The sequence below is a fragment of the Pleurodeles waltl genome, chromosome 9, assembly GCF_031143425.1.
Source record: "Pleurodeles waltl isolate 20211129_DDA chromosome 9, aPleWal1.hap1.20221129, whole genome shotgun sequence".
Taxonomy (NCBI): Eukaryota; Metazoa; Chordata; class Amphibia; order Caudata; family Salamandridae; genus Pleurodeles; species Pleurodeles waltl.
Genome location: NC_090448.1, coordinates 1,173,915,196 through 1,173,928,498, shown reverse-complemented (window position 1 = coordinate 1,173,928,498; position 13,303 = coordinate 1,173,915,196). Strand labels below are relative to the sequence as shown.

Here is a 13,303-nt window from a genome sequence, read left to right as displayed (position 1 = left end):
AGTGCTCCCTGTGTAAATTGTGATTATGAATGGTTATCCATGATTGGCATATTTGATTTATAAGTAAGTACCTAGCATAGTGCACCATGTGTGCCCAGGTCTTGTAAATCAAATTCTACCAGTGGGCTTCCACCACATGAGTAGCCTTTAAACATGTCTCAGACCTGCCATTACAGTGTCTGTGTGCGCAGTTTAAAACTGCCATGTCAATCTGGCAAATGCACCCACTTGCTAGTCCCTTTCCTTTTAGTACATGTACCTTCCCTTTTAGTATATGGAAGCCACCCCTAAGATGGGCTAAAGATAGCCCTGTGGACAGGGTGCAGTGTATTTCAAAGGTAGAACATGTACTGATGTGTTTTTCATGTCCTGATAGTGAAATGCTGCCAAATTCAGTTTTCACTATTGCAAGGCCTGTCTCTCCCTTAGGCTAACACGGGGATTGCCTTTATTACCTTTTAAGTGCAGTTTACCTTTGGGAGCAGATAGAGATGTAGAGTTTGGGGATGCTGAACTCGCAATTTAAAAATACGTCTTTTGATAAAGTTGTTTTTTAGATTGTCGGTTTGAAATGCCACTTTTAGAAAGTGGGTATTTTCTTGCTTAACCATTCTGTGCCTCTGCTTGGCTGCTGAATCCACGTCTGAGTCAGACTGACAGGTGGGCTGCCCGCATATCCTGATGACTCTTCCTGGGCAAGAGTGGGAGGGGTGAGCTGACATCTGCACTTGAAAAGGCTGTGCCGGATTTCACACAATACAATTTCCAAACCCCTAGAGTGAGGCTAGGGCAAGATAAGGAAGAGGCGGGGTCTCGTACACGTCAAAGACTTTCCTTTGAAGTTTGCCTACTTCAAAGGCAGAAGTGAATATAAGTAGGGGACCCAAAACCCTAATTTTTAGAACAGTTCTGGATCAAGAGGATCCTCTGCCAAGGAGGAGAGCTGTGAGGAGGGGAGGAGTACTACCCCTTTGCTGTGTGTGCTTTGCTGGGTTGGCCTGTGGTTGCTGTTTCTGCCTTAGAGAGGACAAAGACTGGACTTTGCTGTGTATTCTGCCTGTGAAGGTTCTCCAAGGGCTTGGACTGAGCTTGCCTCCTGTTTAGTCTCAGGGACATCAAAGACTTCCTCTGCCAGCACCTGGGCTCTCTTGCTGAGACCCCTGACTTGCCTAGTGGTGCCACTTCCAGTCGCTGGCGGAACTTGAGTGAAGATCCACGCACCAGAGCCAAGCGGTTGTAAAATCAACGTACCACCTACCTTTTGGCTGTAGAAATTGACACATTGCCAGTTTAGCGCAACTTCAGCTTTGCAGTGTGTTTGGATTTTCCACGCAACGACACTGGATGTCAAAATCTTCAACATCACTGCATGGACTCGAGGCTGCTTATCCGGAAATCCATGCGTCCCTTCCCTGCGTGGAAAGAATCGACGTATCACTTACCCGGCTAAGAAAGAATCACTGCATGGCCTCACTTGCAAGTAAGGGATCGATGCATCGCTTGCTTTTCCGATGCATGCTTGCCTTGGTTGCCTAATTTTTTATGCATACCAGGTACTTTGTGCTAAAACAACGCAACCATTGATTTTTAAGAATTAAGACTCTTTTTACTTGAAAACTTGATATTTACTTGTGTATGTTGGATTTTTGTGTTTTTGGTCTTGTTTTAATTAAAATAAATATTGGCTATTTTTCTAAACTGGTGTTGATTCCTTTTGTAGTGTTTTCACTGTTATTGTATGTGTTTGTGCAAATACTTTAGATGTTGCCTCTCAGATAAGGCTGACTGCTTGTTCCAAGCTACCAAAGGGGGGGGGGGGGGGTGACGACAGGTGTTATCTGAGCTCTGTCTCTCCCTTACCCTGACTAGAGTGAGTGTCCCTACTTGGACAGGGTGTAAACTGACTGCCAACTAGAGACCTAATTTTTGTCATCTACTATAGAAAAGGCATCATCAACAGCTTTTCAGATGTATATATTTGTCCATTTCAGTTTTGTAGGTGAGGCCTGTGAGCCTCCACAAATGTCTTTTGTAAACATTCAGTGGTTGCATCTCCCCTTAAGATAATGTCCTTCAGTGCAGGTCTTTGCTTGCGGCCTGGTCTGGAGTTTTACCTCACTAATTTTGGGATTTTTGGAATTTGAGTTCCAATCAGTTGGGAAGGAAAGATATTAAAAATGGCAGACTGTGAAAAAGTTATCTTCATCATCTTTACTGTTGTTCATTCTTCACAACAAACAGGGAGCCAAAACCTTATTATGCATATGTTCTGCTCCAGCCACAGGTTTCTGAAGTAATGTTACAACAGGGATTGCTATATTTAGTGACTTTTGTATCACAGGTGAGTGGAACTATTTTGAAGAAGGTACTTCTGTTCATGTCCATGGTGCTGACATTCCCAGCAACTTGTGAAGGCGAGAGAGCTAGAATTACTGCAGTTGCCATAAAAGTAATTTCTCCTTTCATATGGGTGACTCTGCTTTTTATGTCTCAGCATTTTTCTTAAAGATATTTTGGAGAACATTCCTGAAAAATCAGTAACAGTTAGGATCCATGTTAAATATAAAAGAAAAATAATGAAACTTTATTGGAACCTAACTGCATTTGAAGATCTCAACCAATCTGTACACATTGTCACACTTCCTTGGAAATCTCTGCAAAAGAAGTGCTAATATGCCACGTCTCCCGTTTTTTATTTTAGCTGCCTGCCAATAAAGATGCATTTCGTAAGACTTGGAATCCAAAATACACGCTCCGCAGCCATTTTGATGGAGTTAGAGCATTGGCGTTTCACCCTGTAGAGCCTGTGCTGGTCACAGCCTCTGAGGACCATACGTTAAAGCTGTGGAACCTGCAGAAAACTGTTCCTGCCAAAAAGCAAGTATTGCTGTGCTGAGGGTAAAGTCACTAATAGAGCGACCTAATTATAAGTCTGGAGCCTTTACTTTTTCATCTCACTGTTAGCACGTTTATTTAATACAAACGCTTTTATAAAAATCAAAGCACCAATTTATTTATCAGAACACATGCTTTTTCTAATGAGTGTTTATGGAAAATACAAAATTTGAATAATTTAATTGGGCTGTGTCCCCCTTATCTTGCCATTGACATTATTACCCTGTTTGTTTTCCCCTAGGAGTGCCTCTTTAGACGTGGAGCCAATCTACACATTCAGAGCTCATATGTAAGTGTTTTTATTTTAACCAACCTTGAACACAACTGAATAGTGCATGTATTCTTTCTCCCAGGTTGTGTGAAGCTGTCACCCCAGTGCTAGAGTAGTTAATGTACCTTTGAGCATTCTGGAACTAATAGGCCCTATGATCTAACTTTGTATAACACACCCTATTTGACTTTCCTTCCCCATAAGCCGGCCAGTGACAGTCTTTGTGCAGTGCTCTCATTGGCCGTGGCAGTATTGAGGCCTAATTTCTTCCTTTATTCTAATATAACTAATCTGTTAGGGTCGAGCGCGCAAAGCACTCTGTCCCTGGTGTAATCTCTTTGTGAGCTTTTAACCACACCCATATCACGCCCTTCAGTTTGGTTGGTTCTTGGGCTTACCTTTAAAAATTGGCTTATTTTAATTAGTGAATGGCATGCATACGTCATGCCTTTTCCGGTGTTTAGCCCTCCTCGAGCGCACCGGCCAACTACTGTAAACATACGAGGCTCCATGTTTTCCATATGGTTTCTAGACTACTTTTTCCTCTTTATTTCGTAGGCAGTGCGATCTCACTGGGTAGTTGAGCCCTTTGCATGACATCGACCCTGTTACATGGATAATTGCACTTTTGCTGTTACGTTTCACTGCAAACTAACTTCTGTTTCCTTTTGTGTGTCTGCTTTGTGCTCATGGCGGTCGTCAGCCTGCTTCTGTGAAACTGTTTTACTTTTCATTTTCAGTTTATGTGCAGGAAAAGTCCGGTTAGGCGTTAACAACTTTAATACCTTTAATGTGTTCTTTATTTCTCCTAACAAATTTCAGTACATTTGTTGAGAAGGCCGACTGAAAACATAGAAGGCACGTTTTCATGTGCTGCAAAAAAGTCCCCCAGTGGCTTTGTATTTGATTATGCCATGCTTTCAACTACATCTTTCTGTTCCTCTTGGTGGATGCACATTTGTTGTCCTGTTTTTAGGTTTATGGAATATTTTAGGTTTTTGGTGTTCAAAACCTGGTCTCCTATCCAAGCTATGCTCATGCGAAAAGTATGTGAATATTTCAATTACTTCTCATTTGATATAATCCTTGGCTTATTTATCCTTTGCATAAACAAAGGATTTTAAATCCATGACAGTCATACTTGTACTCTGTTCAGAAATACAAGTAATCACACAGAAAACACATGCTAAAGACTTAAGGGGTCTCCAAGATAAAACGTGATTTGTCACACTCTCAAAGGTGTAGGTGCTAGGGCAGAGATGACATTAGAACATCAAGTGCAGTAGAGCTGGGCCAATGACTTTGGGGGCGGGTAGGATTCTGATGCCCAGTTATTACTGTCAGCAATTGCCCAGCCTGGTGACAAGTGAGGGGCATTTCCCTTAGTTGGATAAGGGCCAATGACACTCTTTTCAAGCCAGCAGTCAATCACAATATAAAGGTGGGAAGGTAACGTTTGACACTGAAGTGTGTGTGTGTGTGTGTGTGTGTGTGTGTGTGTGTATATATATATGTTTGATGGCATGTGTAGCTGCAGATACACATGCTATGCATTATTCCGCCAACTAGTGTTGGGTTAGGAGTGTTACAAGTTGTTTTTCTTCGAAGAAGTCTTTTCGAAGTCACGGGATCGAGTGATTCCTCTTCTCTGCCATACTGCGCATGGGCATCAACTCCATTGTTAATTGTTTTCTTTCCGCTGTCTGGTTCAGACGTGTTTCCTCTCGCTCCGAGATTTAGAATTGGAAACTTTAGAAAACTCCCTTAATCGTCGGTATTGTTTCGAATGCGTTTCCACCTAGCCTCGAACCAATAGCACAGTTGGAAACAAAATTTTGCCCGATTCGGGCCTACTGCGTCAAAGCCTGATGGATCGGATTCCATTTCGATGTTGTCCTCTGCCACGCAAAATCTCCCCACACAGACCAACAAGCATGTATGTAATCTGTGTCTTTCTCCCAATCACAAAGAAGAAGATTGCAAGGCCTGTCGACCATTTCGATCCAAGAAGGCCCTGCGGGATCGGACAGCTAAGATTGGAAATGGGGTTGAAGAGTACGGAACATCTGGACACAATGGAGGAAGAACAGGCGCAGACAGCGGTTTCCATCAGAGACACAGACTCCGGACAAGAATCAAAAGAAGATAGGCCTATGACTGCTGGTCAGCACATGAGTGTGTCTGCCCCTACGCCCACGTATAAAAAGTCCTCAAAGGCCTTGGGTACACCACTGCCACAGAGCCATGGTTCGACCCGAAAAAAAACTCGTCGACTGACCTTCGGGTTTGGCATCGAAAAAGGCCACTCCTCTGTCAGTATCGGAGTTGAGAAAGTCCTCAAGAGTTCTACTTCCGACTCGAGCAAGCTTCCTTGGAGTCAAGTCTCGATGCCCTGCTTCGGAGCCGAAACAATCGGCTGTATTTCGGGCCGAAAAAACTATCATCTTCAGAGCCAAAAAAGTCGTCTTATACAGAAGATCAAGGACTTTCAAGCCATCTTAAACAGAGCTCCAAATCACTGGAAGAACAGTCTTATATACCTTCTGAGGACACTGTGATCCGACCTATCCTTGAGGTTATGGATGAGAGACAATCAAGGATTCACATCCAGAAAGAGACTGGCAGAATAATTACTACACCTCCTCTACAGAATGGCTTTTCAAGAACATTTAGACACTGCTCCACCACCAGTCAAACATATGCAAAAGGAGAAGCCATTACCTATCCATACTTCTCCCCCTCATTCGCCACAACTTCTTTTCCACACTACCCACTAGCCCTCCACCTTTGTCTTCACCAACTCATTCCTAATATTCACATGGTGATACGGTTGATCCGTGGGATCTCTACGATCCAGATCCTATTCCTGACAATGACCCAGATTTATACCCATCTAAGCTTTCTCCACCAGAGGATACTACTGCATACACGCAGGTTATTTCCAGGGCAGCAGCGTACCATGGGGTGCTTATGCACACTGGACCTCTAGAAGAGGATTTTCTCTTTAACACACTATCCTGTACGCGTTCAAAATATCAATGCCTCCCAATGCTACCGAGCATGATTAAACATGCAGAACAAATATTTAGTGAGCCAGTCAAAGCTAGGGCGATAACACCACGCATTGATAAAGAAAAATATAAACCTGCCCCTACAGACCCTGTTTATATTACCCACCAAGTTCTCCAGACTCAGTGGTAGTAAGTGCAGCTAGAGGGCTAACAGCCAGTCATCAGGGGATGCTCCTCCCCCTGACAAGGAGAGTAGAAAATTCAATGCTGCTGGCAAGAGGGTAGCAATGGATCAATGGCGAATTGCAAACTTGCAAGCCTTGCTAGCAAGGTATGATGGAGCCCACTGGGACGAGATGCAGGAACTCCTACAACACCTCCCAAAGGAACACCAAAAAAGGGCACAACAAATTGTGGATGACGGTCACGCCATAATCAAATACAGTCTTCTCTTGATGCTGTGGATAACAGCAGCTAGAAGTACCAATACTGTCATCACTATACGTGGACATGCATGGTTACGTTCCTCTGGTTTTAAACCAGAAATCCATCAGGCAGTGCTCAGTATGCCTTTTAATAAAAAGCACTTATTTGGCCCTGAAGTTGACACTGCCATAGAAAAACTAAGAAAAGACTCAGACACTGCCAAAGCAATGGGAACATTATACACAACACCCTCTAGAGGCTCCTTTCACAGACAACAATTCAGAGGAGGATTCAAGCCACAATCCACTGAGGCTTCTACCTCCCAGTCAAAACAAGGGCAACAGCAGTACCAGAGAGGGGGATTTAGAGGGTCTTTTATAGGCTAATACTTTAGAACCAGAGGCAAGTTCCAAACTTCAAAAGAAGCCACTACCCCATCTAAACAGTGACTTATTTGCCATCCCTCATCCCCACACATCTCCTGTGGGGGGGAAGAGTGCAGCAATTCCACTCCCATTGGCAAAATAGCACCACAAACCATTGAGTATTGTCAATTATCTGCAATGGTAATTGCCTAGAATTGATTTCTACCCCTCCAAACATTCATCCACGTTACCACAAAGTGTCCCCAGAGAGAAGGAACCGTTGACCTGGGTCCATTGTATGTCTAATTGTTCTTGTAGGGGTCGCATATGCAGCCTGCAATCTGGGACTAGCGGAATGCATGAAGATATCATTCCGAGCAATGATTTGTAGATGCGGTCTGAAACAAACCTTCTTCTGGAGAGCCTTTGTGCCAAGGAGGTTAACTTTTGTTTCCGCTCGTGAGATGGGTAGGCTTTGTTGCGGACTGTGTCCAGAATTGCCCCCAAGAAATTCAATTCCTGTTTGGGGTAGAGTTGAGATTTCTGATAATTGACTACGAACCCTAGGTTGTGTAGCAATTGAAGGCAATGGAAAATATGATTTTCCACTTGCGATTTTGAGGGTGCCTTTATAAGCCAGTCGTCCAGGTAAGGGAAGACCTGGATCTCTGACTGGCAGAGATGTGCTGCTACCGGAGCTAACATTTTTGTGAAGATTCTGGGGGCTGATTTGAGGCCGAATGGCAGAACTCGGAATTGAAGGTGCATACTTCCCACTCTGAACCTTAGGAATTTGCGATGGTTGCGATATATGGGGATATGAAAATAGGCATCCTGGAGGTCTAGGGATGCCATGCGATCTCCGGGATTTAACAGACGCAGGACATCCTGTAGAGTTACCATCCTGAACGATTGCTTCTTCAGAAACTTGTTCAGGGCTCTCAAGTCCAGAATGGGGCGCCAGTCTCCTGAGGGTTTCTTTACAAGGAAAAAACGGGAGTAGAATCCTCTGTTCTTTTGAAATAAAGGGACTGGTTCCACTGCTCCTTTTCTCAACATTATTCTTACTTCCCTGAGGAGTTGGTTCAACCTCGGAGGCGGTGGGCCCGATGGAGGAACAGTTGGTGGTGTTTGAGTGAATTCCAGAGTATGACCTCTGGCCACTACATCGAGTACCCATCTGTCCGATGTTATCGCCTTCCAGTTGGGGAAATAGGAAGTGATGCGACCTCCGACCCTCGATGTTGGTTGGTGGGGAAGCGTTGAGATGATCAGCGGGTCATTGTTTCCTGCCTATATCTCTTCCCCGGGCAGCTCCTCGTCCTCTAGCTGGGTGTTTGTAAGCTGCGGCCGGAGGCAATCGATAATGCTGCTGTTGCTGATGGTATTGCTGTCGTGATCCTGTGGAGGAAGATGGATATTGTGACCTGTATTGCTGGTATCCACCTCGAAAGGAGTAATTACCTCTACCCCTTGCTCCACGAAAAGGTTGTTTTTTATATTGCAGGGTACCTAGGGATTTTGCCGTATCGGTATCCGTCTTGATAGCCTGCAACATGTCGTCCACGTGTTTGCCAAACAAACTCTCTCCATCGAAAGGCATGTCAAGAACACGAGTCTGGACTTCTGGTCTGAAAGAAGTCGCCTTTAGCCATCCTTGTCTGCGCAGGTCTGCTGCACCAGCTAATTGTCTAAAGCCAGTGAGAGAAATGTCTATTGCGCTGTCTATTATTTCTGCGGAGACCCTTTCTCCCTCCTGCAAGACCTTTTTTGCTTCCACCTTGACGTCTTCTGGCAGTAAATCTAAAAAAGCAGACATGTCTGCCCACATCTGGCGATCGTACCTTCCCAAGATGGCGAGGGAATTAGCCGCCTTAACGGTGACTGCGGCCACAGAGGAGAATTTCTTGCCAATATTGTCTAATCTCCTTCCTTCTTTATCCGGGGGAGACGCAATAGGTGTGGAGGGGTTTTTGGAACGTCGCTGAGCTGCCTGTGATATCACAGAGTCAGGTTTCGGCTGTGAGACTAGACAGGCCGGAGAATCATCTGGGGCCTTATATTTTTTCTCTAGTCTTGGCATTTGTGAAGGCACTGTTGCTGGGTTTTTCATTGCCTTCAAACCCTCCTGCCATAAGAAATCGACAATGGGTATGGCTCGTACAGATCTTTTTGATGGCTCTTTAAAGTCGTACAAAAACCATTCGGTTTCTTTAAAAAAAATTGCAAGGTAAAAACGTTTCGCCGCTCGCTCTATCAGATTATGGAAACCTCCTATGTCCTCTGGAGGAGAATCTACTGGACCTGCTGGCTGTGGAGATGGTGTGGGGACGAGGTAATCATCCCATTCACTATTCGCCGAATCTCTTAGCTCACCCTCTTCCCTTTCGTCGTCCGATGAGGGGCAAGTTTCCTGGGTTTGGCTAATTACAGGTATAGTAGCCTGTGGCGTTACGGAAAGGCTAGTAGTATGAGCTTGCCGAGGTGTCTGGTAGCTCTCAGGTCTAGGTGGCGTGGACTGAGTTGACGGTGGAAACCTTTTATAGTAGTCCTTCAACATAAATTGAAGATCTGTTACTAATGTGCTAGGCATAGCGAGGGGCGATGGTTGTTGTGTCTGTGGATAAGATGTTGAGGCATAACTAGGCTGATACTGTTGATCCTCTTCTTCGTCAAATTCTTGGCATTTTACATTGAGTTGTGACGGGCTACTAGCTGCCCCAAACATTCAGTCGTTCTGCGAGTATGTGTCGTCGTCCTCATCCTCTAAAAGATGTTGTGGTGGGTATGGCAACACTTTACTTGGTGAGGTATGCATTGGAAGAATATCAGGCGCCTTGTCCCCTATATTAATAATTGAAAGGGGTAAGAATCTGGAGGAGTCGTCCTGATGGTACGAGGAATGGTGAGGCGAAGTATCCAGGTAGGTGGATGGTTTGTATACTGTTAATGCTGTAGATGATATGATCATCGAAGGTTCCCTCGTCGGCGGTTCCCTCGTCGACGGCTCTCTTTTGGCCCGTTCTGTCGTCGACGGTACTCTCGTCGACGGTACTCTCGTCGACGGCGGCGTCTTTACTAACGGGTCCTTTGTCAGCGAATGCTCCGTCGACGGTCTCTTTGTCGACGGGTACTTTATCGACGACGGTCGTGTAGGTGCCGTCGTCGGCAGTGCCTTCTTGAACCTCATTGAGAGGTGCTTCGTAGACGGGAGTGCCCTGGTTGATTGGTGAACCCAGGAGGCCTCCGCTGTCGACGATGTGGTTGCCGACGAAGCTTTCTTAAAAAATGTTGCCGTAATTATCGTCGTCGATGACAACGGCGACGACGTCATAATCATCGGTGAGGCTGGCGTTGTGAGCGTCGACGATACCGTAGTCGCTGTTACCGTCGACGGGGTGGTCGTCGATGGATGTTTTTTCACCGAAAAGAGTTAGCTCTTTTTGTGGTGACAGAGACAGAGATGGCTTTTTTGAGGTACTTTTCTGGTGTAGAGGCATAGTAGGTTCTGAATGAACCTTTTTTGGCCCATGTTTAAATGTCTCTGAATGAAAAACATCCTTTTTCGTCCCAATAGAGACTTGTCTTGTCTTCTTGAGCACCTTCCTTGGTGGTTCATCCGACCCTCTGCTTCTCTCACCTATTCTTTTCTGAGGGTGAGAAGTTTGTGATGATGCCTCGCTGTCATCTGAGGAAGGATGCTCTAAGGCTTTCTGTTTTTGTAGCCATAAGAGAAGTCTACCCTCCTGGTCTTTGAGGGTTTTTTGACTAAAGGTGCGACAGATTTTGCAGTCTCTCACCTTGTGGTCTGGATGAAGGCAATAAATACACTTCTTGTGGGGGGTCATCAACATGCAGTCTCTTCTTCCCACAGGTGTCACAATCTCTGAACAGACCCTTTTTTGCCTTTTCAGACATAGTGGAGCTGTAGCAAGTTTCCTGAGAGAAAAAACTAATCTTCAGTCAGAAAATAGGAAAAAACTGAGCAGAGCTCAGGGAGACTCCCTTCACACGACGTGCGGTAGAAAATCTGAGGGAATTCAGCCTCTGTTGGGACTGTTTGGGAGGGGCTGAATCCTGATTGGTTGAGACTGAAGTTTGGGTCTTTTCACAAAACAAAGTGGATAGACTGTAAAATACCTTATGAGGCCTACTGGGGCCTACTGGTTTTACTTTTACTGACTTACTGCTTTATCTATTTAAACTTACCGTGAGGCTCCCACCTCGACGACGGGGATGATTCAAGCATGTGAATCTATGAAAGATACCAATACTGGAGAACTGCAGTTACAGGTAAGTAACTAATTTTCTTCAGCCAGCACAGGTGTAGCCTTACCTAGGTGCTATTTTAAATATGCAAAGAGCCTTAACCTATCCAAATACACAAAGGATACAAGCTTTCCAATATCTCATACCACAAATACAGCCAAATCAACAATACACTGTAAGATTTATCATGAAACTATCATGAAACTATTAGGAATGAAGGCATCCTGCATAGCAAAAGTACTGCTTGCAAGACTAAACACGAGGACAGTACAACAGTGCCTTTCACAGCAATGGTCTCAAGCACAGGGCCAATTGTAAGATCTAGTGTTGTTGGACCGCCAAACGCACAGGTCCCTTCAATGGTGGAATCCCAGCAATTTAATGAGGGGGCGGTCATTTCAAGACCCTGTGCCTCAGACCACAATAACAACTGAATCATCAATGATAGGTTGGGGAGCTCATCTCAACAACCTTACCATTCAAGGGAAATGGTATTCAAAACAGCGAAGTTTTCACATAAACCATTTAGAATTATTAGCTGTGTTCCTTACCCTAAAAGAGTTTCAACCCCTTCTCAAACACAAGATTGTCCTCATAAAGACAGACAATATGACTACCATGTATTACCTGAAGAAACAGGCGGGACACATTCATCTCAACTGTCCCTTCTAGCCCAAACAATATGGAAATGGGCAACTCACAATCACATTCATCTATTAGCAGAATACATTCCAGGAATACACAATCAGCTAGTCGATCTCCTAAGCAGGACCCACCAACAGACACACGAATGGGAGATTCACTTTCAGCTACTTCAACATTACTTTCAAAAGTAGGGAAACACCAGAAATAGACCTATTCGCAACAAGCGAAAACGCAAAATGCCAAACCTTCACATCCAGACACCCACACCCTCTATCCAAGGGCAATGCTCTATGGATCAACTGGTCAGGGATATTTTCTTACGCTTTTCCCCCTCTTCCACTACTTCCCTTTCTGGTCAACAAACTACGTCAGACCTCTCTCACGATAACTCATAGCCCCAACGTGGGCACAACATTGGTACACAACCCTCTTAGACCTGTCTGTAGTACCTCACTCCAAACTTCCGAACTGACCAGATTTATTAACACAAAACAAGGGACAACTCAGACATCCAAATCCCAGTGCTCTCAACTTAGATATTTGGCTCCTGAAGTCATAGAATTTGGCTACTTAAAACTTCCACTACAATGCATCGAAGTTCTCAAAAAAGCACGCAAGCCTATAACTAGACAATGCTATGCTAACAAATGGAAAATATTTATTTACTACTGTCAATTTAAAAATACTGATCCACTTACAGCATCAATACAAGATATTGTATGCCATCTACTTCATTTGCAGAAATCAAATCTAGCTTTCTCATCCATCAAAATCCACCTTAATGGAATATCTGCTTATTTGCAAACTATTCAACACACTTCTCTCTTCAGAGTTCCAGTTATAAAAGCCTTTGTGGAAGGACTAAAACCTATAATTCCCCCTAGAACACCACCTGTTCCTACTTGGAATCTAAATATTGTACTCCCCAGACTCATGGGCCCACCATTTGAATCCAGGCATTCTTGTGAGATTCAATTATTAACATGGAAAGTTGCCTTCCTAGTGGCCATTACTTCACTGCGAAGAGTTAGTGAAATACAAGCATTCACTCTTGAAGAACCTTTTTTCCAAGTACACAAACATAAAGTTGTACTTAGAACAAATCCCACATTTCTGCCAAAAGTGGTATCACCTTTTCACATAAACCAAACAGTGGAATTGCCAGCCTTCTTTCCACAGTGTAAGGAAATGCCGTCCTTGGCATGGTTACCCCCTGACTTTATGCATTTTGTTGATGCCAGTTATGATTGAAAGTGTGCTGGGACCCTGCTAACTAGGCCCCAGCACCAGTGTTCTTTCCTTAAACTGTGCCTTTATTCCCACAATTGGCACCACCCTGGCACACAGATAAGTCCCTTGTAAATGGTACCCCTGGTACCAATGGCCCTGTTGCCAGGGAAGGCCTCTAAGGGCTGCAGCAT

General features: G+C 44.4%; 1 protein-coding gene across 2 annotated transcripts in view; it reads left to right on the top strand.

The window, feature by feature from the left end:
• STRN3 (striatin 3) overlaps window positions 1-13,303 on the top strand; it is an 839,725-nt gene that overhangs the window by 533,509 nt on the left and 292,913 nt on the right. For both annotated transcript variants that reach the window (XM_069209060.1, XM_069209059.1), the window contains 2 exons: window positions 2,702-2,877; window positions 3,137-3,184. In XM_069209060.1, the coding sequence (XP_069065161.1) occupies window positions 2,702-2,877; window positions 3,137-3,184 (224 nt within the window). The remainder of the gene's footprint in view (window positions 1-2,701; window positions 2,878-3,136; window positions 3,185-13,303) is intronic.